At 33.2% G+C, this 23,425-nt stretch overlaps 2 protein-coding genes across 3 annotated transcripts; one reads left to right on the top strand and one right to left on the bottom strand.

The window, feature by feature from the left end:
* Nucleotides 1–1,206: 1,206 nt before the first annotated feature.
* Nucleotides 1,207–3,316, bottom strand: LOC105798023 (ABC transporter G family member 10). Its single transcript, XM_012627895.2, has one exon. The coding sequence runs from the start codon at nt 3,124–3,126 to the stop codon at nt 1,315–1,317; it is 1,812 nt and encodes a 603-aa protein (XP_012483349.1). The 5' UTR covers nt 3,127–3,316; the 3' UTR covers nt 1,207–1,314.
* Nucleotides 3,317–11,993: 8,677 nt separating this feature from the next.
* Nucleotides 11,994–13,905, top strand: LOC105798022 (probable protein phosphatase 2C 28). 2 transcript variants are annotated; one of them, XM_012627894.2, is made up of 7 exons: nt 11,994–12,065; nt 12,209–12,253; nt 12,462–12,518; nt 12,602–12,841; nt 12,911–13,184; nt 13,262–13,419; nt 13,493–13,688. In XM_012627894.2, the coding sequence occupies exons 1-7, from the start codon at nt 12,060–12,062 to the stop codon at nt 13,514–13,516; spliced, it is 804 nt and encodes a 267-aa protein (XP_012483348.1). In that variant the 5' UTR covers nt 11,994–12,059; the 3' UTR covers nt 13,517–13,688. The 2 variants fall into 2 exon arrangements, with proteins under 2 accessions (XP_012483348.1, XP_012483347.1); XM_012627893.2 differs by having other exon boundaries at nt 11,997–12,065; nt 13,513–13,905.
* The last annotated feature ends 9,520 nt before the right edge of the window (nt 13,906–23,425 follow it).

Below are 23,425 nucleotides of genomic sequence, written 5' to 3'. Positions count from 1 at the left end.
GATTTAGGATATTTGTCCAATCAAGTAGGAAAAATTCCAAAGGAAAGAAAATGAAGTGGCTGCTAATTTTATGGGAAAATTGATCCTAAAAGAAGAGAAATGTACATGGAAGATTCAATGGGTTTAGTGGATATCAAACATGTCATAAATATATAAGTATAAATAACTACACTCAAATTTAAATTTAAATTTAAACTTAACTCAAATCTAAATTTAAACTTAATTATTAAGTGACTCGAATATGTAGGTTTTTTCTTGTTTCAAAGAGAATGAAAACAAAAAGAATCTTTTTTTTTTGGTCTTTTGAATTAAACACAACTTTTCACTTTTAAGATAGTCATAATTAGACTTGTTAATGGGTTGAGAGGATTTTGACAAAAATACTAATCTCGAAAATGGGTTGGACAAAAAAAAAATAGACTAGTTTAAAATATGACTCGGGCTCGGGCCTTGAAAATTCAAGGTTCAAGCTTGGCCCAGTCTAACCCAGCTCGTTTTCCAAGTTTGTTATGTTATTTTTATATACAATACAATTTATAACATAAAAATTAAATCTATAATAATATAATGTAAAATTAAAAAAGTTAAAGATGGATATATATATATATATATAAAACTATAATAAATATAAACATATATTTTAAAATTTAAAAAAAATAATATGAGCCTCTGTTTATAAATATGGATAGGTTTGGGAAAAATTTTGAACCCATATTTCGAATCGAGCTTTAATAAGTATAAAATGTATTAATATCATACTTAAATCTAACTTGACTCAAGAATACACGTAATGAAACCAAAAGTAGAATGGTAGTATGGACCTTGAGAAAAAATACTGCATGATCTCTTCGCATAATACATGGATAAAACCCATAAATCAACTATAAAACATCAAGTTGTTGATCACTTTATGCAGTATTGCTAACTACGTATCACATGTAATTGGAATAAAAAGATAGTTGCCACATAATGCCCTACAACTATTCTCCTACACAACACTGATACTATATCTTTTGCATTGTCACCAATTTTTTATAACACATCAGCATGAGAATTGTTCTTTCCCCACAGGTTTCTCCTGCAATAATCACCCCTTTCTGCTGCACCCTGCCATCATCCTCTCTCACTATTAGCTAATACTATAGAACTATGACCAACTGATATAGGAAATTTCAACTGCTTGGATTGAGTGAGTCCTGTTCATTTATTGCACTTTTAAAGAGCTAAACTCAAGTATGCATAATGAAACTAATGGTAATTATGATAAAAGGGTTTGTATAATGTGAAATAGAAAAGCAGGACAGAAGCAGCTAGTCAACATTTTGTTCTACAGGACCTGTAACTCAAAAGCAAAATGCTTAAAAACCTGTACCCAACAATGAAACTCAACATGACAACAATGTTACTCCATTTCTGTGACTCATTGAGACCTTGCTGCTTCAAAAACCCTTCACCATTGAGATAACACTGCCCTTCTACAATCTTCAAGCATCTCTTTTGACCCTTCTCTCCTCCATACTCATTTAACATAAAACACTCAAAGGGATACTTGAACAAACTCAAGTAGTGCATGAAAATCCAATACTTGGGTATATCTTCTTTTGATATGAAATAGCCTGAAAATAGAAAAAAGGATCCTACGAGGCCGGCGATCAAAGATGTTCCCATGATGAAATTTGGAACAAGTGCACTAAAACATGCTACAAATGAATTTGACATTAGAACCACTAACCAGACCACCAATGAGAAGTAGAGAAAAGCATTGATTTCCCTCCTCAATCCTACTAGCCAGTATACAGGGAAGGTGTACAGCAGAGCCACAAATAACAGGAAAGGCATGAATACCATTGTGTTTGATATGACATAAGAAGAGACTCTATAAGCTCCCCTTGAGGTTTCTTTCATTAAAATTCTTCTCTCTTGTAGATAAATTGGTAAGCCTTCCGTTGTGGATGAGAGCAAGAAGGTGAGACTGAAGGCGAAAAACCCAATTTGAGTTTGTAGCTTAGATCTCATAGAATCATTACCTGCATTCATAAATATTGTGCCAAGCACAATCCCAGCAGCTAGAGCTTGTATTGTTCTTGCTATGAAAAGCTGTTTTGTCCTATATATGTTATTAGAAAATCTCTGACATAATATCAGAACCTCCATGAACAGTGGATTGGCATAACAGATATTGTTTTCTTTGACATTACTGAGTTGAAGATTTCTTCTAATATCTTCACAGTCTTCACTTTCTTCGGTGCTTACAACCAAGTCTTGTGTCACTTCAATGGCAAACTCCAAAACATTAACATGGCAAGGAATGGAATGACCTGCAAATTGGAGACGTTGTTCGAGGAGATGCAAGGTCCCATGATGAATAACGGTTCCATTTGATAACAACAAAATTCGATCAAACAGCTCGAGAATTCGGAAACCAGGTTGATGGACAGTTAAAACAATTGTTTTGCCTTGTTTAGTAGCCATAGATTTCAACAACGATACTACATGAAAGGCAGATGCAGAGTCCAACCCTGATGTTGGTTCATCAATCAAAAGAACAGTCGGATCATGAACTAGGTCGACCCCGATTGATACTCTACGTTTCTGTCCACCTGAAATACCACGATTAGATTCCCCGCCAATTCTAACATTGGCAACTTCCTCTAGTCCAAGTTCCTTAAGTAACTCTTTTACTCTGACAGCAGCCTTGTTGTGCTGCTGCCCATCATGCATCCTGAGACGAGCGCTATACATGAGTGTTTCTTCGACTGTTAGAAGCGGGAAGAGAAGTTGGTCTTGTGTGACATAACCTGATACCCTTCGGAAGTGTCCGGGATCCATTGCTTCGTTATTTACAAGAACATTACCGGAAAGTCTACTCAGTGGGATAATCCCTGCTAGCACTTCCAGCAATGTTGTCTTGCCAGCTCCACTCGGACCGGCAATTGCCAAGATTTCACCAGGTCTAGCTTCACAATTCACATTTTTTAAAATGCATTTACTAGCAGTTGCCTCTTTCCACAAAAACCACTTGAAGTCATCAACCCGCCGAGATAACCAGTAGGAAAGGTTCAAGGCTTTTATTGTGTAATGGATTTCGGTATCTCTACAATCCAGTGCTTTTATGGGTAGTTCCATTTTGAAGGCACGGAAAGAAGGGCTATGCTTCCAACTCGCTAGGCGCAAAGCTGATATTGATACGACAGATTCACCAGTCTGCAACTCTTTATATCATTTTCATTGCAATGTAGAGGGCCTTGAAATTTTCAACATTTGGCAGGTGAAGTGTAGTGTGTGTTACATCACCCAAGCACCATTGTCCATGTGACTTGAAAGCTGCAGTTACAATATCTCTCAGAGACGTTAAATGGGATTTTGGTATTTCCGATGGATGCAGATAAGATTGCCATTATTTCTACTTACCAAAGAAACTCACACGAGGAAAATAAATATTAATAAGTGGTGCCATTTAATAGTTTTTTCTTAAATATTAAAAAATATCTCTTTTATAATAATTACAATTTTAATTCAACTTTAATAAAAAATTAGAAGCTAATTTAGCTTCTAAAATACAATTTTTGTCAAAACACCTATCGAGCTATTAAGTGATGATGTGATAATTAATGAGACAATTGACATGAAAAAACTGAAAATGAGATGACTAGTGTGATAGATATAGACTTAATTATTTTTAGAAATTATATAAAATCATATATAAATCATTAAAATGATAAAAAAAATTATAAAATTTTGAAAGGGCAATAAAAATTTAGTTTTTAATGATATTTAATACTTTTTAATCATTTATATAATCTTTTTTATAAGTCCTTTTATAATTTTATAAAAATTTTTATAATATTTTAATAATGTCTAATATTTTTTAAAAAGTGTCGATTGAGTCTTAACTTAATTAGTATCAGCATAGTAGCCAAAGTAGGAGAATGTGGGTTCGAGTGTGCTAAAATATGTTTATCTTCCTATTTACGAGTGGTAAGAGGTTATGTGTAGTTCGAGTGTGCTAAAGGATGTGGGAGGATATGGGCATCCCTATACTGGAACAGGATTTTCCCTCTTTGCTCAATAACAACAGAGGAAGCTAATATGGATAGTGTCTGCGCGCGTGTTATCACTCCTTGGGAGTTGCTTTATTTGTGCTTTATCAAATCCTATGAGCAATTGAGCTGCAACTGAATGATATTTCTTCAACATTGCCTCTTTTACCTCGTACTCACCATTCATTTGCTTCGCCACCAATTGTGAGTCTGTATGGATGACAAGATCCATCACTCTTAGTTGGCGTGCTAGCTGCAATCCCGATATTGAAACTTCATACTCTGCGATGTTGTTGGACATTTGGAACTCAAAAGATAGTCCATACTGCCACTCATTGCCACTAGGATCGATCAAGAGTACCCCTGCTCCCGACCCCGCCTTGGCTGCAGAGCCGTCAACATAAACTAACTAGCTTTTCAAGTTATCAGCTGTATGTACACCTTCCTAAGGTGGGTTAACTACTAGGTTGCATACAAGAAGTGGAAAAGAGATCTTAGAATAAAGTAAAAACTCATTATGTATCATTATATAAATTAAATAACGAATTGAATTACTAGTGTTTGCCAATATTCACACGAAATTGTAAATAACATACACATTTAACTTCATAAAATGTTCATTATCCAGTATTTCAAGTTATAAGTTGTATTACTTGCTAGGCCAACAGGCTTCTCGAAAGAACACTCAACCATGAAGTCAGCTAATACCTACCCATTTCTTGTTCTCGGGGCGAACTCCACTCCAAATTCAGCCAATTCAATGCTCCATTTGTCACCCTTCCTGAGGTATCGACTTTGGACAATACTTCCTTTATAGGTTGATTAGTCATGACGACAATCGAATGAGTTTGGAAGTACGGACGTAGTTAGCGAGCTGCAATAATCGAAGCAAAGATACATTTTTCTATCTTTGAGTACCTCAATTCACTGTTCTGGAGTACTTTGCTGATGTAGTACACTGGAAATTGGTGAGCACCCTCTGCTCTAACGAATACTACCGCAACTATCTCCTTCGAGGTAGCCAGATACAAATAAAGGGTTTCTCCCACCTGCAGCGACTTTAAAAGCGGTGGGGAGGTAAGGTACAATTTTAGTTCTTCAAAAGTTGTTTGACACTCTTTAGTCCATGAAAAGGAGGTTCTCAATGCCTTGAAGAAAGTGAGGCATTTATCTGCCATTCTGGATATGGACCTGTTGTGTAACAGCCCGGTCTAAACCCTAGTCGGACAGTGGTTTCGGGACCACAAATCCGAATTAGAAAAATATTTTAATATTATTTTCTATGTCTATTATGTTTGAATTTGCTTATGTGAAATTTTCATGTTTTAATTTTATCGTTTAAGTGTCCGATTAAATGAAAGGATTTAATTGCGTAAAAATGGAAATTTAAGGGTTAAATTCAATAGGGCCAAATAATAGTTGTTCTTTTAATTTAAAGGCTTTATGTGGCAAATAGACCATTATTAAAGCTAGTGGGAGGTATTTGACAAGAATGACCTTAGCATATAAGTTAGAAATTATTATTATTAATGGTTAATTGGTAAATGAATTATAATGTATATATTATAATAAAACAAATGAAAATGTGAGTGGATTGTTCATCCACCCATCATCGAATGTTAAAAGAAAAAGAAAGAGTTGAAGCTTTGTTATATTTGGCCTAGGTTGAGCTTGATTGAGGTAATTTTTTTAATCGGTTTTTGATAATTTTTACATTTTTGAGATCGTTACTTCGTGTTCTTCAAAACCCATACTTTAATTTTTGGAATTTATGATGATTTTGTGAAGTACTATTGATGATAGTTTGTGATTTTTGTTGGTTGATAGTAGAAAATAAAATATATGTGATAGATTATAATGTTTGTTTTTGAATTTTTGATGAATTTGATTATTTTGAGTTAAATTGTAAGAAATATTAAATTGAGGGACTAAAATGTGAAATAAATGACATGCAAGGACCTATATGGGGCTAGGGAATATTCGACCAAACTACATTGTGATTAATTTGAAATATTTTGTGTTTTGTGCAATTTGGACTAAATTATAAAAATGTTAAATATTTAGGGCAAAATGGTAAATCACCCATTTATGTGTTTTTGGATGAAATTAAATGAAATTATGTTTGAATGAGTTAAATTTGAATGTGTTTAGATCAAGAATTAAAGAAATCGGACTTGGATCGGGGGAAAAATAAAGTCGTCGATTAATCGATTCATTCCGGTTTATCGCTATCCGAGGTAAGTTTATAATCGAATAGGTGTCATAATTTTTGAATAAATATTAATTATATATGTTGAAATGAAAGTATATATATATAGTTGAATGTATTATTGTCGGAAAGTAGAAATAGACATGAATGTGATTTATCAATATTTAGCACTAAGTGTGCGAGTATGGGATAGCTATAGTTATATAAACGGCACTAAGTGTGCGAAACTAAAATGACGAGGTTGAATAAAAGGGCACTGAGTGTGCGAAATTAAAATGGAGATGTTGATTAATGGGCACTAAGTGTGCGATATAGAGAGCAATTTGGGTTAGTTGAGAAAGAGCACAAATTGTGCAACTTTATTATGGTCTCGAACAATTATTTAGTACATGATAGATCAAGTATGAAATGGTTGAATAATGCATGATATCAAGGTAGGTTGGTTTCTTCGATTGTGAAAAAAAAATGGTATATGGAGTAAATGAAAGTATACTAGTACATAAAGGCCTATATTCGGCCAAATGGTAAATATAGGTGATATTATAATTGTGAATTATATGCATTTATATATATATGAATATGATTGCATTATTCGGTTTTGTTATTGAACTATTAACATTATTGAATTGTCTATTTGATTATGACTTACTAAGCTATGATAGCTTATGGTGTATGTATGTTTTCTTCGGTTTTATAGATTTTGAAAGCTAGTTACGGGCTCGGGAATCGTCAGTAAAGTCAATCACACTATCGTCCGTTCATCGATAATTATAAAAGTTAAATATAAAATCTATGGCATGTATAAGCTATACTATCTTTTGAATATATATATATTTTGAATGAAGTGTGTATATATAATAAGCCATACGAAAATGGCTTGTTTATTTTGTTATGAATGGTTTCATGTTTTGATTAAATATTATGGTTGATGATATGGCTATGTTTCGTAAATGGTTGAGATGCTAATTTAATGTCTTTATATTTGGCAATTGAGATTGAAATTTGGATTATCATTTACTATGTGAAGGTTGTATATTGAGTTACTATGATTATAGGATAGTTGAAATTGGTTATTTGCATAATGAATCTTGTTTATAGAATTGGCCTTATAAATTATCTTTGATCAATTGGGGAGTAAATAATACTAATATATATATATATATATATATATATATATAGGATTTGGTGTTGGTATGTTTGGTATGAAAATGTTGAATATTGTTAAATTTGACATTAGTTAAAAATAAAAATATATTCGCTAAAGTTTTAAAAAATTGACTATATGAATAGTAACTTTATTTGTTTGATGAACAAAAAATTTTTATATACAACTTGATTAACAGTTTGTGTAATTGAATATTAATATGCGAATATACTATGAAATCATATAAATGCTTATGGAATGTTCGCCCAATGGTTATAAATGTTGGTAATTATAAGGTTGGTATAGGTACATATATTAAAATATAATGACTACGAGTAAAATGAGTAAATTTTAAATGTGAGTTTTATATACATAATTGGTCTTTGTTGTTACTAATAGATTTATTAGTCGAATAGGCGAAATGTGATATGACCGATAGTGGTGTTTGAAATATTCGGATAAACTTTTAATTATTAATTATATGATTAGATATATGTTCGATACATGATATGAAATGACTCGTAATAAATTGATATTACATTTTTTTATATTTAATATTAGGTTGTTTTAGTAGGTTGAACATACATATATCTATGATTATTCGAATTTAAGTTTTGGTTCGTTAATACCTCGTAACCCAAATCTAGTGACGGTTACGGGTTAGGGGCGTTACATGTTGAGTGCTACTACCCTACATGTGAGACTTTGGATGTCCTTTATTGTTTGTGGAGGAGTCATTTCTAAGATAGCACGGATCTTCTTCGGGTTCACCTTTATTCCCCTTTTTGAGATAATGAAACTCAAGAATCTACCAACCCGCACACTGAAAGCACACTTCTCAATATTCAACTTTATGTTGTGGGCCCTTAAAACTACCAACGCCTTCGATAAGTTCCGCACATGTTCCTCCATATTTCCACATTTCACTAGCATATCATCTACATAAACCTCAAGTCTGCATCTTATTTGCTCTCTGAAAATCCTGTTTACCAAAATCTGGTAGGTTGCTCTCGCGTTCTTGAGACCAAAAGGCATGACTTGGTAGTAGAAAAGTTCTTCCTCGATGATGAAAGTTGTTTTTCCTTGGTCATCATGATCCAACAAAATCTAGTTATAACCCAAAAAGGCATCTATGAAGCTCATGAACTTGTGACCTACAGAGGCATCAGCCAAACGATCAATCGAAGGCAAAGGAAAACTACCTTTAGGACACGCATTGTTGAGGTTGGTGAAGTCAATACACATTCTCCATTTGTCGTTTACTTTCTTCACCATAACCACATTCGAGACCCAATCTGGATACTCAACTTCCCTAATAAAGCCCACCGATAACAGTTTAGCTACCTCCTGTCTCACGGCTTCCACCACTTGTAGAGCAAACTTCCTCCTTTTCTGCTTAACCATTTTTCCCTCTAGGAGTACATTCAACTTGTGAACGATCACCTGTAGGTCCACGCTTGGCATATCCGCTACTAACCAAGTAAAAACATCTGAGTTCACTTTCAAACACCGGACCAACATGCTCTTTTCTTCAGTTGCTAACGCCGATGAAATCTTTACAGTCATTTCTTCATTGTCACAGAATAGCTATAAAGTCTTGGTGTGCTCTACTAATTCGGGCTTCTTATTTCTCTCTTTATCCCTCACATTCAAACTGTCCAAGTCACGATTGTTTAATAGATAACATATGACATTGCCTCGTAATGCGTTGATTCGATCGCAAGAACCCTACCCCTATCCTTGTTGGTACGATCCCTACCCCTATCCTTGTTGGTAACTTAATCTTCATACAAAACGTTGCAACTACCATTTTTGCCATCCTCATTGTTGGGCGCCCAAAGATGACATTGTACGCAATGGGATGATCCACAATAAAAAACAGAACATACTCTGTAGTCATATGTTCGCCATCCAGCAAGGTGACTGAAAAGTTGATAGAGCCCTTCACCTTGACTAGATGGTTCGCAAAGCCATACAGTTGGCTCGCTTTGGACTAAACTTACTCTTTTAACCCTATTTTTTGATATGCTTCCCAAGATAGCACCTCCACTGCGCTCCCACTATATACTAGTATCCTTTTAACCTCAAAACCTGCAATCATCACAGAAACAACCATCGGATCATTTCCCTCTTTGTTGCAGACTAACTCTTCATTATCATTACCAAATTCAACACTCCATCTTCCTTGATGACATGACCTTTTAGGGGCACTAACAAACATCACACTTCTCATGTGAGCCTTTCTTTTTGCATTAGAACCTACCCAGTCTTCATCTATACCTACAATCACATGGATGGTACTTTTGACCTTCTATTTACCCTTAGGATCACCATGCGAACCCTAACCCTACTTGGGAGTACCTTGATCAACAAATTCAACGAGTTTACCATTTTGCACTACCTCTTCGATAACATCCTTCAAAGTGAAACAATCTTCAGTCTTGTGCCCAAAGTCATTATGGAAAGCACATTTGTCTCTTGAATTTGACCTTTCTGTGCTATGCCTCATCGAAGATGGTTTGAGTAGGATACCGAGGCTCTTCACCTGGTTCAGGATGTAAGTATGGGTAGCATTCAAAGGATTGTAAACTTCGAACATATCTAGTATGTTCTAGTTGAGACCTCTAAGGAGCCTTGGGAGAATCACCTTGCAATTGTGCTCTCTGCTACCTATCACCTCGTGCTTGCGACAACTGGTTAGGGGGCCCTGCCTACTGCGAGCTCCCTCACGGTTCTTGAACTACCTATCTTTCCTTTGAAATGTACGACACGACGCCCTTTTAATCTCATTTACCTCTGTGAACTTATGGGCTTGTTCATATAGGTCTGCCAAACTCTGGGGCATGTTATCAATAAATGAGTACTGCACATGGTTATCTTGTACCTCCATAATGAAAGCATCGATAGCCCACTGATCTTCTAAGTTCTTCGTGTTCAAAGTTGTTGTATGAAACCACTTCACGTAGTCTTGGAGAGGCTCGTCTTCTCTCTATTTCACGGACATCAACCCCATAGGTGTACTCATGATCGCCCTATGGGCCTTGAATCTTCCGATGAACATTTGACCCAACTGGGAAAAACTTTGAACTGAGCCCTAATGAAGGGACAAGTACTAATCCTTCGCACTTCCTTTAAGTGCCGTGGAAAAAGCCTTGCATTTTTCTGAATCCAATGCTCCTAGCATGTTCATATATTCTTTGTAATACATCAGGTGGGATCGTAGGTCTCTCCTTCCTTTGAACATGTCCTTTAGGACCTTAAAATTACGTGGCAAGTTCACTACTGCTATCTCAGGGCCAATGAATTATTAGAACAGAAAAGTCAATCCATGTCCTAAGACTCGAGGTGTAATACTCTCATGTCTCATCGCAACTCGTCCATCTCGTTCTATCATTTTCTCGCATGCATGCCTGGACATTCGTCCTGCGTATTCACATTATTGTGGAAATCAAAATTTCCAGAATGTACATTCCTAATTAACTCATCATTTTGCTTTAGTAACTCTTTTCGAAAAGTTTGTTGTTGCTTGAACCGTGCATCTTATGCATTCATTTGTTCTCTCATTAACTTCATCTGCTCCTGAAGAGTAAGAAACTGTTGTAGTGATGTTTCCTGGTTAGAAGGGAGAGGTAGCCCGTGACCAGAGGATATGTTCAAGTCCAACGGACTAGAAACTCCCTGATAAGTCGCACTGCTAAAGTTCTTTGGTCGATCAGCAAACTAGCTAATAAACAAGTCTGCCTCGTCAGGTTGACCACCGGAACCTAAGGCTCCAGCCTGTCCAGATGAAAGATTGAAGGGGAAATTGTCATTTGGGTGAGCCATCGTAATTTTTGTGAAATTTTTTTTCTCAAACTGAAAGAAATTTGCTGGTCGAAAATCTATCCATGCTCACCGCACCAATTGCTGCGTAATTTTCCTTTGTGTCTCATTAAAAGGGACAATTGAATGTTTATATACATAGTTACTGCTCATGGAATTGATGCTCTTAGTAGACTTTATGCATGCTGAACACGTGTATTATCTTAGGCTGCCTGTTGGACTTTGTGGCCCCCATATGCGAACCCGTTAGGTATATGCGAGCTAAGACCGTGAGCTCCTTTTGTGAGCACCCCCTGACATGTGCTAGCCGAAACCGTGAGCTCCCCTTGCTGACTTCTCACTGTAAGGCTTGTACACATTCATTTAGTAGGGTCTAACCAATTCGAGAATAGGCAATCCAAACCTTATCTAATTCTCGAATTGATGATCATAAATACATAACAATATTACTATTTAATAAATTTTAGGTAATTATTTTAAGGGATTGAGAAATGCAACTCTTTATTTTCTTATAATATTGGTTGGCAATTTTCTTATAGAGAAAAAGGAAATACTTTGTAAAAGAAATCCTATTATATGGCATGAGACAGGAAGTTAAAAACAATAATAACTATGATACGTGGTGTTCCACATGGGTGTTACAGATTATAGAGAAGCGGTGGTGGCAGTGTCACATCACTTCTACAACCTTAATTACAAGTTCCACGTATCTGTGTAATGCTTTATCACCCTCTCAATCTTCAGACACATGGATTATTCTCTCTACTTTCTGTCTGGCTTATATAACTTTGAATTAACCCACAGACGTAGAGTAAGTGACCTTTCATTCAACTGAAGCAACCAAATGAAGGTAATACGTTTCATTTATTCTAGCTATGTTTTGTTTTAGTTTAATGTTATTTCAGGTGGGTTGAAATTACTTAAGACTGAAGTGACCTTTAAGTAACATGTTCATGTGCTCATCTAATCATGTTTTGGAAATTTTTATTGCAGAGTGTGAGATATTTTCCGGAAGACCAAGTCTTAGGCGAGATGAAGGTATATGTGCCTCTCTAAATTATATATACTTAAGAATCTGTTGGACTGAAAATGCTGCACTTTGATTTTATAAGCATCATTGAACAAAAAGAACATTATAGCCTTAATCAAATTGTGCAAAATGAAAACAAGCGTTTTGAACCTTTTGAGTTCACGTCGTGTCTTTTTGGTTACCATTTTGACCAATTTCAAGTTGTTGAATGTATAGAAGAAGAGATCGAAGGCAACAGAAGACGCAGCTGCAGCCTCCCACAACAACAGTAAGGTACTAATATGTCCACCTTCTTTCCCTTTATCACGTTAACCTCTAATTTTACAGTATTTATGTAATTTTAATTATAATTGCAGGATGAATCTCATTACTTGAGAGAAGAAGAAGAAGAAGATAGAACGGAGATTCCACAGGTGACCCATGGTTATGATTTGGTTAAAGGAAAAATGGATCATGGAATGGAAGATTATGTTGTTGTAGAAAGTAGGAGAATCAACGGGCATGATATACGACTTTATGCAATTTTCGATGGTCATTCAGGTCGTGATGTTGCCAAATATTTGCAGGGTCATCTCTTTGACAAGATGTTGAGCCAGGTAATTATGTTGTTGGGTAATCGACCCTTTTTCTTTCCCTGATTAATTATGATGATGTGTCATTGATAGTCTGATTTCTGGAGAAACCCGGAAGGAGCGATCAAAAGAGCGTATAAAGAAATGGATGATGAGATATTGGAAGATGTTGCTGGTTCAAGAGGTGGTTCCACTGCTGTTACAGCGATATTAATAGATAGAAAGAAGCTAATGGTGGCTAATGTTGGTGATTCTCGGGCTATATTATGTGGCGGAGATGGGGTGAAACAAGTAACAATAGATCATGAGCCGAATAAGGAGAAACAAGTAGTTGAAAGTAGAGGAGGATTTGTGTCAAAAAAGCCAGGTAATGTAGTTGGGTCATAAATGAAATATAAATTAATGTGATTGATGTGTAATATATATATATATATGGATGTCAAGGGAATGTTCCTCGAGTGGATGGGCAGTTGGCTATGACAAGGGCCTTTGGAGATGGAAAATTGAAGGAACATATCACTTCAGAACCCGATGTGAGGATTGAAATCATTGAACCGAATACTGTTGAGTTCATCATTTTGGCTAGTGATGGGCTTTGGAAGGTATGATTATGATATCAGCTTCTTTTTTTTTTTTTGGTTTTGCATTGGATGATGATAAATATTGGTTATACAGTATGGCATGCATGCATGCAGGTAATGTCAAATGAGGAAGCTTTTGATGAAATTAGAGAGTATGATGATGCACAAGAAGCATCCCAAGTACTGATCAAAGAAGCATTAGCCAGGGGGAGTCGAGATGATATCTCTTGCATTGTTGTAGCTTTTGGTTGATCATAGTAGTTTTCTTTTTCTCGCCCAAAGCGACTTCATATTTCTCCTTGCCTTGTGTACGACATCGCTACAACTTATAGTCTATGATCAATCTTACTTAAAAATCTAGAACAAATCCTTTGCCATTTACAGTAAAAATTCTAACATTATATACAAGAGAGTTATCCAATATTTTATTTTATAAGTAACTTACAAGATGTATATCAACTATTGTAGCCAGTTAATAGGTCAACTATTACAACTTGTTAGATAACCCATTAACGCTTTCCAAAAATAGTTACCTTTTACTTGCAATTCAATCTCAATGACTAATCACTATCTACTATTTTCTTCTCTCAAAATTTCTTTCGATAATAAATTTGAGGAATATTTTTAATGAGATATAATTTATTATTTAGTTAACTCAATAAAATATTATAAATAATAAAATAAATATATAATTCATGAAGTTAGAAAATTAACTCTTAAAATTATTAAGAAAATTTCTTTTGATAATAAATTTGAGGAATATTTTTAATGAGATATAATTTATTATTTAGTTAACTCAATAAAATATTATAAATGATAAAATAAATATATAATTCATGAAGTTATAAAATTAACTCTTAAAATTATTAAGAAAGGTTTTTAAAATGAAGATGCACACATTCAATATTTGGGGTTTGATTTATTAATTATCTTTTGAATTTTTAATAAACAAATGTATTTATTTTGGAATTTTAAATAATTAAGTTTTTTTAAAAATTAGGAGTTATTTCTTTTATTTTATGTATGGTTTATTTATTTATTATTTATTACATGTAATTATTTATTGAGTACTAAGAAATAAATTACATCTTATTAAACATATTTTATATATGAAATTCCATTTCATCCCGTTAACTTTTTAATGGTACTTCCATCAAATTTATTAAAAGGTAGTTTAAACAAAAAGAATAAATGTTGATTGTCAAAAAGACTCAAAAATACAATTAATCTTTTTGACAAAATATGTAAATGTTAATGGTCAAATTTATCTTTAAACCATATTTTTTTAATATATCATACAAATGAATTTTTACTAAGAATTCTTGTCTCTTCTGATAGAGATAACTGTTTATATGGATAGCTACATATTTTATCTATAAATATAATTATTTAATAGTATTTACTAAATAATGATGACATTTTGTTATTAATTAAGTCATGTAACTTGACCACTTACAAATATTTTAAAATATATTGTGGCCAAATTTTTAAAATATTCTAGATTTTGATAATTTTTAAATGGATTGTGTAGATAAAGGTGTTTTTCGATTGAACTTTCACTTATCAAGAACACAATAAAATTAATCGAGATTGTATGATAGACTATGCTTTGTTTGATTAATGAATACATCTTACACAATAATTTCAATGTCAATTAATGTATAGATATTACTATGGCTCAGTAACATCTTTTTATAAGTGTTGTTAGAGTGTAACATTTGAGCTCTTAGAAGCAATTATATTTCCACTTACATAGGTAGAATAATCAAGAGTGCTTTCTTAATTACAACATTTTAAAACATTAATGTTATGGGTCTACTAAGAGTATTATACTCTCTTCATTTCCTTATCATTAGAGGTACTTAACAATTTTTACTTTAGGATGATATATCATATATTACCTTTTAGTGCTAGCATCATATACTGATGATGCACTTTGTCTCATTGAATTCAAGACTTGACGTTCTATCAAATGTTGAGTCGAGTTTTCTTCATGGGTGTTTTAAATATTATGGTCTCCTACCTCATTTAATACCTTAAGTTTTGGTTTTTAAGAAAGGAAAAGTATTTTAAAGGTGAACTAAGGGTCATTTAACATTATTTCCCAAAAGCACTTTTGAGAAAGCTAAAATTTTTTTGCTTTTGCTTTTGACTGGAAAATTCTTTTGCAAAACATTTTTGTCCTAAATTCGCTTTTGAAAAGCTCAAAAGCATCTTGTTTAGTAATGCTTTTATCTTAAAAGTGTTTTTTGTTCCAAAAGTGTTTCTGAAAAGCAATGTCAAACTGGCCCTAAGTATTGAGAAAGTATGAATAATGAAATTTAATCACATATTGATGATGCACTTTGTCTCATTGAATTTAAAATTTGACGTTATACTAAGTGCTGAGTCGAGATTTCATCATGAGTATCTTAAATATTATGGGCTTCTATGTAACACCCCTAACCTGTATCCTTCTCCAGAATATGGTTATAGAGCATTACCAGAGTTTACAAATTAATTTTCAGACATTTCATTTCATCAAGCGTTCATATTTATAACCAATCAAAATCAAAACATTTATGAGCTAACATTAACCAATTTAACTTATACAAGTCATTATAACAAGAATCAAATCATCCAAAATTACCAATAGAACCAATGGATAATGTGACATATCTCCAACAAGCTTCCAACTCAATCGAGCTTCCGATAATCATTTCAAAACATCTAATAATTATACCTATTACCAATAATAATTCAATTCCAATAATAAAACACACATATATATAATATTCATTACCAAATAGCATTCACTTCTATTAAAATTATACAAAATATAGTTCATACGAACTTACCAAGCTAAATTGCAGAAATAGCAAAATTTAGGGACATTTTGGAAAAATTCCATTTTTCTCGAATTTCCACCCAATCTTGATCTAAATTAATATTTCATTCAATTTACTAATTTAAATAATAAAAAATTCATTTCATGCAATTTGGTCACTTTTTGACATTTTTACAAATTTACCCTTAAAGTTTCACATTTGTTCAATTTAGTCCCTGAACCTAAAACATGTAAATTGGTCATTTTAATGAAAACTCAAGCTAGTTGAATAATCATATATTTTCCTCCTCCTCCTCTCCATTACACATCCTTAATGTATATAACATGCTTATATGTAACATTATCTACAATTTCACCATTTATTTATATATTCATTCAAAGTTGTCCACTTGAGTCATAGTCACTAAATTATTTATATCTTGAGCTAAAGAACTCCAAATTGAGATCCATTAATTTTCTCTGAAACTAGACTCACATATCTTCTTATCATAAAATTTTCAGAATATTTGGTTTAACCAATAAGTACAGTTTATTCTTTAAAGTCACCTCTATTCTGCTGTCTGACAGTTCCGACCCTTCTTCACTAAAACTTAATTATCTCCTTGTAAAAAATTCGGATGATATCCATGTTTATTTCTATTGAAAATATACTCTTTAAGGATTTTAAACATATAAATTATAACCCATAATTATTTTTTTACAATTTTTTTATGATTTTCCAAATTCAGAACAGGGCAACCAGAAATCATTCTGACCTTATCTCACAAAATCTATTATATCTCATTATTTACAATTCCATTACTTACACCGTTTCTTCTATGAGAAACTAGACTCAGTAAGCTTTAATTAAATATTTTTTCATCCTCTAATTTCATTTCCAAAATTTATGGTGATTTTTCAAAGTTAACCTACTGCTGCTGTCCAAAACTGTTTTAGTGCAAAATGTTAATTACTAAGTTTATAACTTCCTTATTCCCTTTCTCTATAATATTTCCCATCACTTTTACTTATTTCTCTTCACTAATATATCAAGAACATAAGACTTTATATAATAAAACTCTACTATAACATCTTTTCCATACTATTTCAATAATATCAAACTTAAAAATATATTGAAATTTCAATGTTCTTACCTTGTCCTATTGATTTCAATCTTTAACTTGATTTTGTCTCTCCGCCAGCTTCAATTTCTTGAATCCAACTTGATATTCTAGCTCCCCATAGTCTCCTTGTTATCTTTCTCTCTTGATGGACATAGAAATTCTTTTGATTTCTAGGTGAAAATGGTAAGTTTTTGGAGGAAGGACCAAATTGTAAAGAAAGCAAAACTTTCCTTCTTTCTCTCTTCTCCTCACGTTGGATGCATGGAAGATGATGGGTTGATTTCTTTTCATCTTTCTTTCCACATATATATACTAAATAATAAAATAATAAAATATCATTTAAAAATCAAATTAAAATATTAATAAACTAATATTTATTTATTTAATTAATCTAAAATATCTCCAACATCATCATTATCTTCTAGATTTCTCTCTCTTCTAAATGACCATTTTGCCCTTTATGATATTTTAAAATTCCATCCTTGAGTCATTACTTAATTTGGTAAAATTACGATTTAGTCCCTCATAATTCTTAACCTATTGTCCTAATTCATCCATTTTCCTTAGTTTCTAGATTATTATTTTCACTATTGGTCCTTCAACTTTTTCTTATTTGTACTTTAACCCCTCAAATTTTGAGTATTTACCCTTGGGCAACAAAACTTTTCTCACTTTTGCGATTTAATCTTTTCTTGAATTAATATGTCATAATATACTTCTCAATGTTGACATGACTCAAAATTACCCTTTTATCACTTTATTTCCTTATTTTACTATATCGAAATATTATCTTACTTTCTTCTTAGTAGTAATTTTCGGGTATTACATTCTACCTCATGTAATACCTTAAATCTTGGTTTTAAGAAAGAAAATTATATTAAAGGTGAACTAAGTATTGAGAAAGTATGAATAATAAAATTTAGTAAGGATTAATCTAAGAAATTTTGAAAGTTAGAGGATTAAAATGCAAATTTAACATTTTATAGGAGGGAGGAAATTTTAATAAATATTTTTAGGATGCGACATGGATATGTTTTCACATATGAAGTTGGAAAATTGAATTAGAGATCAAATTGAACATATTAGAAAATATAGGTGCTAAAGTGTAATTTTTCATTTTATCAAAGTATAATTTTACCATTTTTAATTAGTATCTAGAAGAAGAATGATGAGATACAATCCCAAAGTATCATGTGTGTAGAGATTAAGGAAAAGTTAATGATTAAAGGTGGAAATGCGATATTATATAAGTGATAGATAAAAATGAAATGATAAAAATTAGAAAAGGGAAGAAGGATGTAGAGGATTTTTATATTTTCAGTGAGAGGGGCAGCAGCAAACTAAGGAGAAAGAGAAGAAGAACGAAAGAAAGAAAAGAAAAGAAAAGAAGAGAAGAAGAAGGAAAAAAATTCATGAATTTTTCTTGAGTTTCATACGTCAAAACCCTGGCTTAATTACACATTGTGAAATGTTATGAGATCAATTTTACCATGAAAATAAATTAGTTAGAGGAAAAATGAAAAAAAAAGCATAGGAAATTTTAAGAGAAATGTTAACTTCAAGTAAAAAAATAGATAAGTATTAAATTGAATTTATGTTTGCTACTTTAATTTAGGCGTTTGAGTATTTAAATTTAGTATGAAATAATATTTTACTTTGAAAGTATATTATGATTAATGAAGTTTAGGAGTTATGTAATTAAGTTAAACTACTGTAATAATTACAATTAAATAGAAGTAAGTCATAAATGTTAAAATAAAAATGAACAAAATGATAATTAAATACATTTATGAAATATAATATGATTAAGATTACTAAGTATGGATACTAAATTTAATGATGAATATATACATATATAATCATGTTAGTAAAATAGGAGAGAAAAGAATTTACATGTGCATAAGTATCAAAAAGAAAATAAATAAAAGTTAGTATATGTTTATATGTGAAGCTAAATGTCAAGGAACCAAAATGAATAAATGAAATAATACATGATATGGTTATAGTGTGATGAGGGGCCAGGGGTTTGGTTGGGAATAGGATTGGTGAAACGAGGATTACAATGGGTGAAGGGATACTGGAATTTTGTTTATGATATGTTCATGTTCTTTGGAACATGGTGTACAGGTTGGATACTGGAGTTTTGTTGTAACAGTCTTTTTTCAATGGTGTTAGAAACAGTGGTTTCGGGGCAACAATTCTGAAAAGTGAGTTATTATTTTATTATTATTTTAATGTCTTCAGGATTATATTAAGGTCATATTAAAATTTCGTTAAGAAATTTTAATGTTTAAATGCTTAATTAGGTAAAAAGGACTAAATCGTAAAAGGTGTAAAGGTTGAGTTCTATTAGTTAAAGGGGTCAAATGACTATGGAAAGAAAATCTAAAGGATCTAGTTAGTAATTATACGATCCTTAATGTTAGTGGACAAATATGGACATGATTTAGTTGATTTTAAAGTTAATAACTAAGGTTAAAATGGTAATTTAATAAATTAACTTAAACTAAAATAAGGTAAAATTTGGTATCATCTTCCCTAATGGTTTTGTCCACCGAAATTAAGGGAAGAATAAGCTATTTTTGTTATTTGAAGTTTCAGCTAGTTCAAGTGCTTGCATGGTATGTGATTTCGGTCCCGTTTTTAATGATTTTTATGTTTTTGAGTCCGTTTTAGCTTAATCTAGCTAGCTCGGGGATTAATTTGCAAATTTGTTAAAGTTTGAGGGACTTGCTATGGATGTTTTTGAATATTTTTTGTTGTTAATTGATATATTATTAATCTTTGTTGTGAAATAAACATGTTTTGTTAAGTGATTTTTAATGAATTTTAGAAATAGGGATTAAATTGTTAAAGGTATAAATCCTAGGGTTTTGTTGTGAATTTTTTATAATTATGAGTTTCTTTAAGGTCCCCTACAACATGGGTTAGTTTGGATTTAAGTTAAAATGGTTAGATTTTAAGTTTTGAGCTTAAGGACTAAATTGTGAAAAGTCAAAGTACTAGGGGAAATTTCATAATTTTGCATAAATATGAATTATGGATTAAATTAAATTCTAAGAAGGACTTAATTGAATTAAATTATTTATTTAGACCAAGATAAACCATAATCGGACTTAAATCGAAGAAAAGTTTAAACTTTAGATTAGCTCGATATTGCTACTACGCCCCTAACTATCGAGGTAAGTTCGTATGAACTGTAATTGTTTTAATGTTAGTTAAATTAACTATTCACTATGTTGTTGTGATATAAATGAATTGGATTACAAATGTATCAATGATATGATAAATTGACGGATAACGAGTCCTAGTTGAACCTTATGAATTCTTAGGATACAAATGACATGTCATTAGGGATTTCAAGTTTCGGGTGCTTGTCTTGAATGTCCTATTGATGGCTGAGGTCCTGCATTTGTTGTGGATTCTCCACAGCTCGTGTAAGCAGCATCGTGTAGCTTACATTCCGACCCACAGCTCGTGTGAGCAAGCCCATTTCACAACTTGTGTGAGCATTAACATAAAGGAAAGGTTGCAGTTATATGTAAAGCCACACTATGTGTGAGTTGTCCCAAGTATCCGATGTAATTCTAGATGGTTCAACGAGTAAGAAAAAGGGAATGAAATGGTAAGTATGTAAATGGATTGAATCATGACTTTTTTAAAGGATTTATGAGCTAAATGATGTTAGTACATATAGAAATTTACATATCTTAAAACGCCATAAAAATTTAAGTTTTTAATTTTTGCATGTTTTGACACAACTACTTGTGTGCTTTAGTGGTTAAGTAATTTTAGTGTGTTTGGGAGTGTTGGTATATATGCCTTATAATTAATAGTGTTTGTTTTATGAAACAAAAAGAATTAGTGGTCTACTGGCAATATGGCGTGTTGTGTAACTATGAGGTCTGACGTTCAAGTCCTAAGTTGCCCAATGGAGAATTTATTTTGCTGATTAAGCTGGGTAGGTGGTGGAGTTGGACTAAAATACTGCTAAATGGAGTTTGAATTGGTCATAGAGAGAGTTGAGGAGACTTTGGTGGGATAATGGGAGAGATATTAGGAGAAAATCAAGGAATTTGATTAGAGGGGAGGTGTTGTGCCATTTGGGGGACTTTAGCTTTGAGTATTCGGGTAAAGGGGGAAAAAGGTTTCAGCTTTAGGAAGGACTTTTTAGGGTAGCACCTACCGAAAATTGGTCTTTAGGCATTAGAGTATCGGTTTTGGGGTTATTTTTGTTTCTTTCTACCGAATTTAGCAACTTTGGAAAGTACCTATCGGGTTGTCCACTTTTATTTCTGCTTTCCCCTCTTCTCTTATTACCGAACCCTCTCTTTTCTCTTCTCTTCTCTTCTCCTCCTCTTCATTCCAGTGCTTTAAGTGTTGTTGACTACCGGTAAAGTGTTATGCTCTTCACTCTGTTCTCTTCTTTCTCTTTTTCCTAAAACCGAATACCCTCCTTCATAATCTTTGATTATCACCTGCTGATGCTTTCCTCACAATGTGCTGCTTGTTGCGGTTTCAGGGTTTTCCTCAAGGAGGGGTGGAGTGTAAGTGATATGAAAGTCGTCGAACCACTCTATCATTCTTTGATCAAGGCAAGTAGGCTAGTCTTTCTTTTAAGTCTAGGCCGAATGTTCCTATGGTTATATAAATGATCATGTGAGGATTTCAACCACATGATTACACAATACTTTTTAATGAAGTTCGTTTCTACTGCAGATATCCGTAAAAAAAGATTGAAGTCTACTTTCATCGGTAGTGTAGGTGGGTTAAGTCACTTTTGACTAGCCGAGACAGGTTTTAATTTCAGTGTTGGTTAAGGGTATAAAGAAGGAGTTTAACCCTATTGTTCGGCGACTAACAAAAAACCTTATTTGAATGTAGGCTTTGGTGTTCGTGGATCTTGGTGCGATTTCACGATCAGGTGTGTAATCGCCTACTGCAACCGTAGATTGGTGAAAAGCCGTAAATACGGCATTTGAGACCACATAGGCGTGCTTGAGTGGTAAGCCCAACTTGCGATTTATGGGCAAATGACCGAAATACCCTCGATGGGAAAAATGACCGAAATACCCCCGAAGGGTAAAATGACCGAAATACCCTCGAAGGGTAAAATGACTGAAATATCCTCGATGGGTAAAATGACTGAAATACCTTCAAAGGGTAAAATGACTGAAATACCCTCGAAGGGTAAAATGATCAAAATACCCTCAAAGGTAAAATGACCGAAATACCCTCGAAGAGTAAAATAACCGAAATACTCCTAGAGGGTAAAATGATCGAAATACCCCCAGAGGGTAAAATGATTGAAATACCCTTGAAGGGTAAAATAACCAAAATACCCTCAAGGTAAAATGACTGTTATACCTCTAGGAGATGAAATGACCGTTATAGTCTTATGATATGTTTGGCTGGTTTGTTCTATGATATATATATGACTGTTACTGAGTATGACGTTCTGCATTCACGTATGATTTATGACATGACATACTGCCTGGGGTTGGGATACTAAGTTACTGGTAACTTCACTGCGATTCTATTACTGGTAGCTTTGCTGTGATATTGGTATGTTGGCTAGGTGGGTCGATTTTATCCCCACATGGTGTGTTGGTGGTACGGAGTGGTGTGTTGGCTGAATTGGGATGGGTTGCATTATTGCCTTTGTCTTTGATTCTTGTGTTGGGCTCTGCCCACACTATTCTTATCTTGGGTTAAGGCCCACACTATTACTGTGTTGGGCTAAGGCCCACATTGTTTCTATTTTGGGCTAAGGCCTACGCTGTACTGTTACAGTATAGGGCTCGGGCCCAGACTGATACTGCATGACTACTAATTGACTGTTAGGAGTTTACACACTGAGTTTCGTAAACTCACCCTCTCTATTTAATTGTGCAGGTAATCCTCAGCCTTAGGCGATTCGGTGCTGCGAGAGACTCAGAGGTGGCCACACGACTACTATTGTTCACACTCGCTTTTATTTTAATTTAAATTATAAGTTAGGTTTTGTTTTTGTAATAAGGCCTTTGAGTTGTTTTAAATTTTTAATTGGACTTTTACTTACATAATTTAAACAGCTAGATAGGAGAAGACGACTTTT

The sequence above is a fragment of the Gossypium raimondii genome, chromosome 9, assembly GCF_025698545.1.
Source record: "Gossypium raimondii isolate GPD5lz chromosome 9, ASM2569854v1, whole genome shotgun sequence".
Taxonomy (NCBI): domain Eukaryota; kingdom Viridiplantae; phylum Streptophyta; class Magnoliopsida; order Malvales; family Malvaceae; genus Gossypium; species Gossypium raimondii.
The sequence above is the reverse complement of the archived record's forward strand: the minus strand, read 5'-3'. Positions and strand labels throughout refer to the sequence as shown.

Bases quoted from the DNA above. Each gene is read 5' to 3' on its own strand.
- LOC105798023 (XM_012627895.2), bottom strand. From the start codon at position 3,126: ATGGAACTACCCATAAAAGCACTGGATTGTAGAGATACCGAAATCCAT.
- LOC105798022 (XM_012627893.2), top strand. The intron at 12,519-12,601 runs GTACTAATATGT...TTATAATTGCAG, and splicing joins CCTCCCACAACAACAGTAAG to GATGAATCTCATTACTTGAG. The intron at 13,185-13,261 runs GTAATGTAGTTG...ATGGATGTCAAG, and splicing joins ATTTGTGTCAAAAAAGCCAG to GGAATGTTCCTCGAGTGGAT.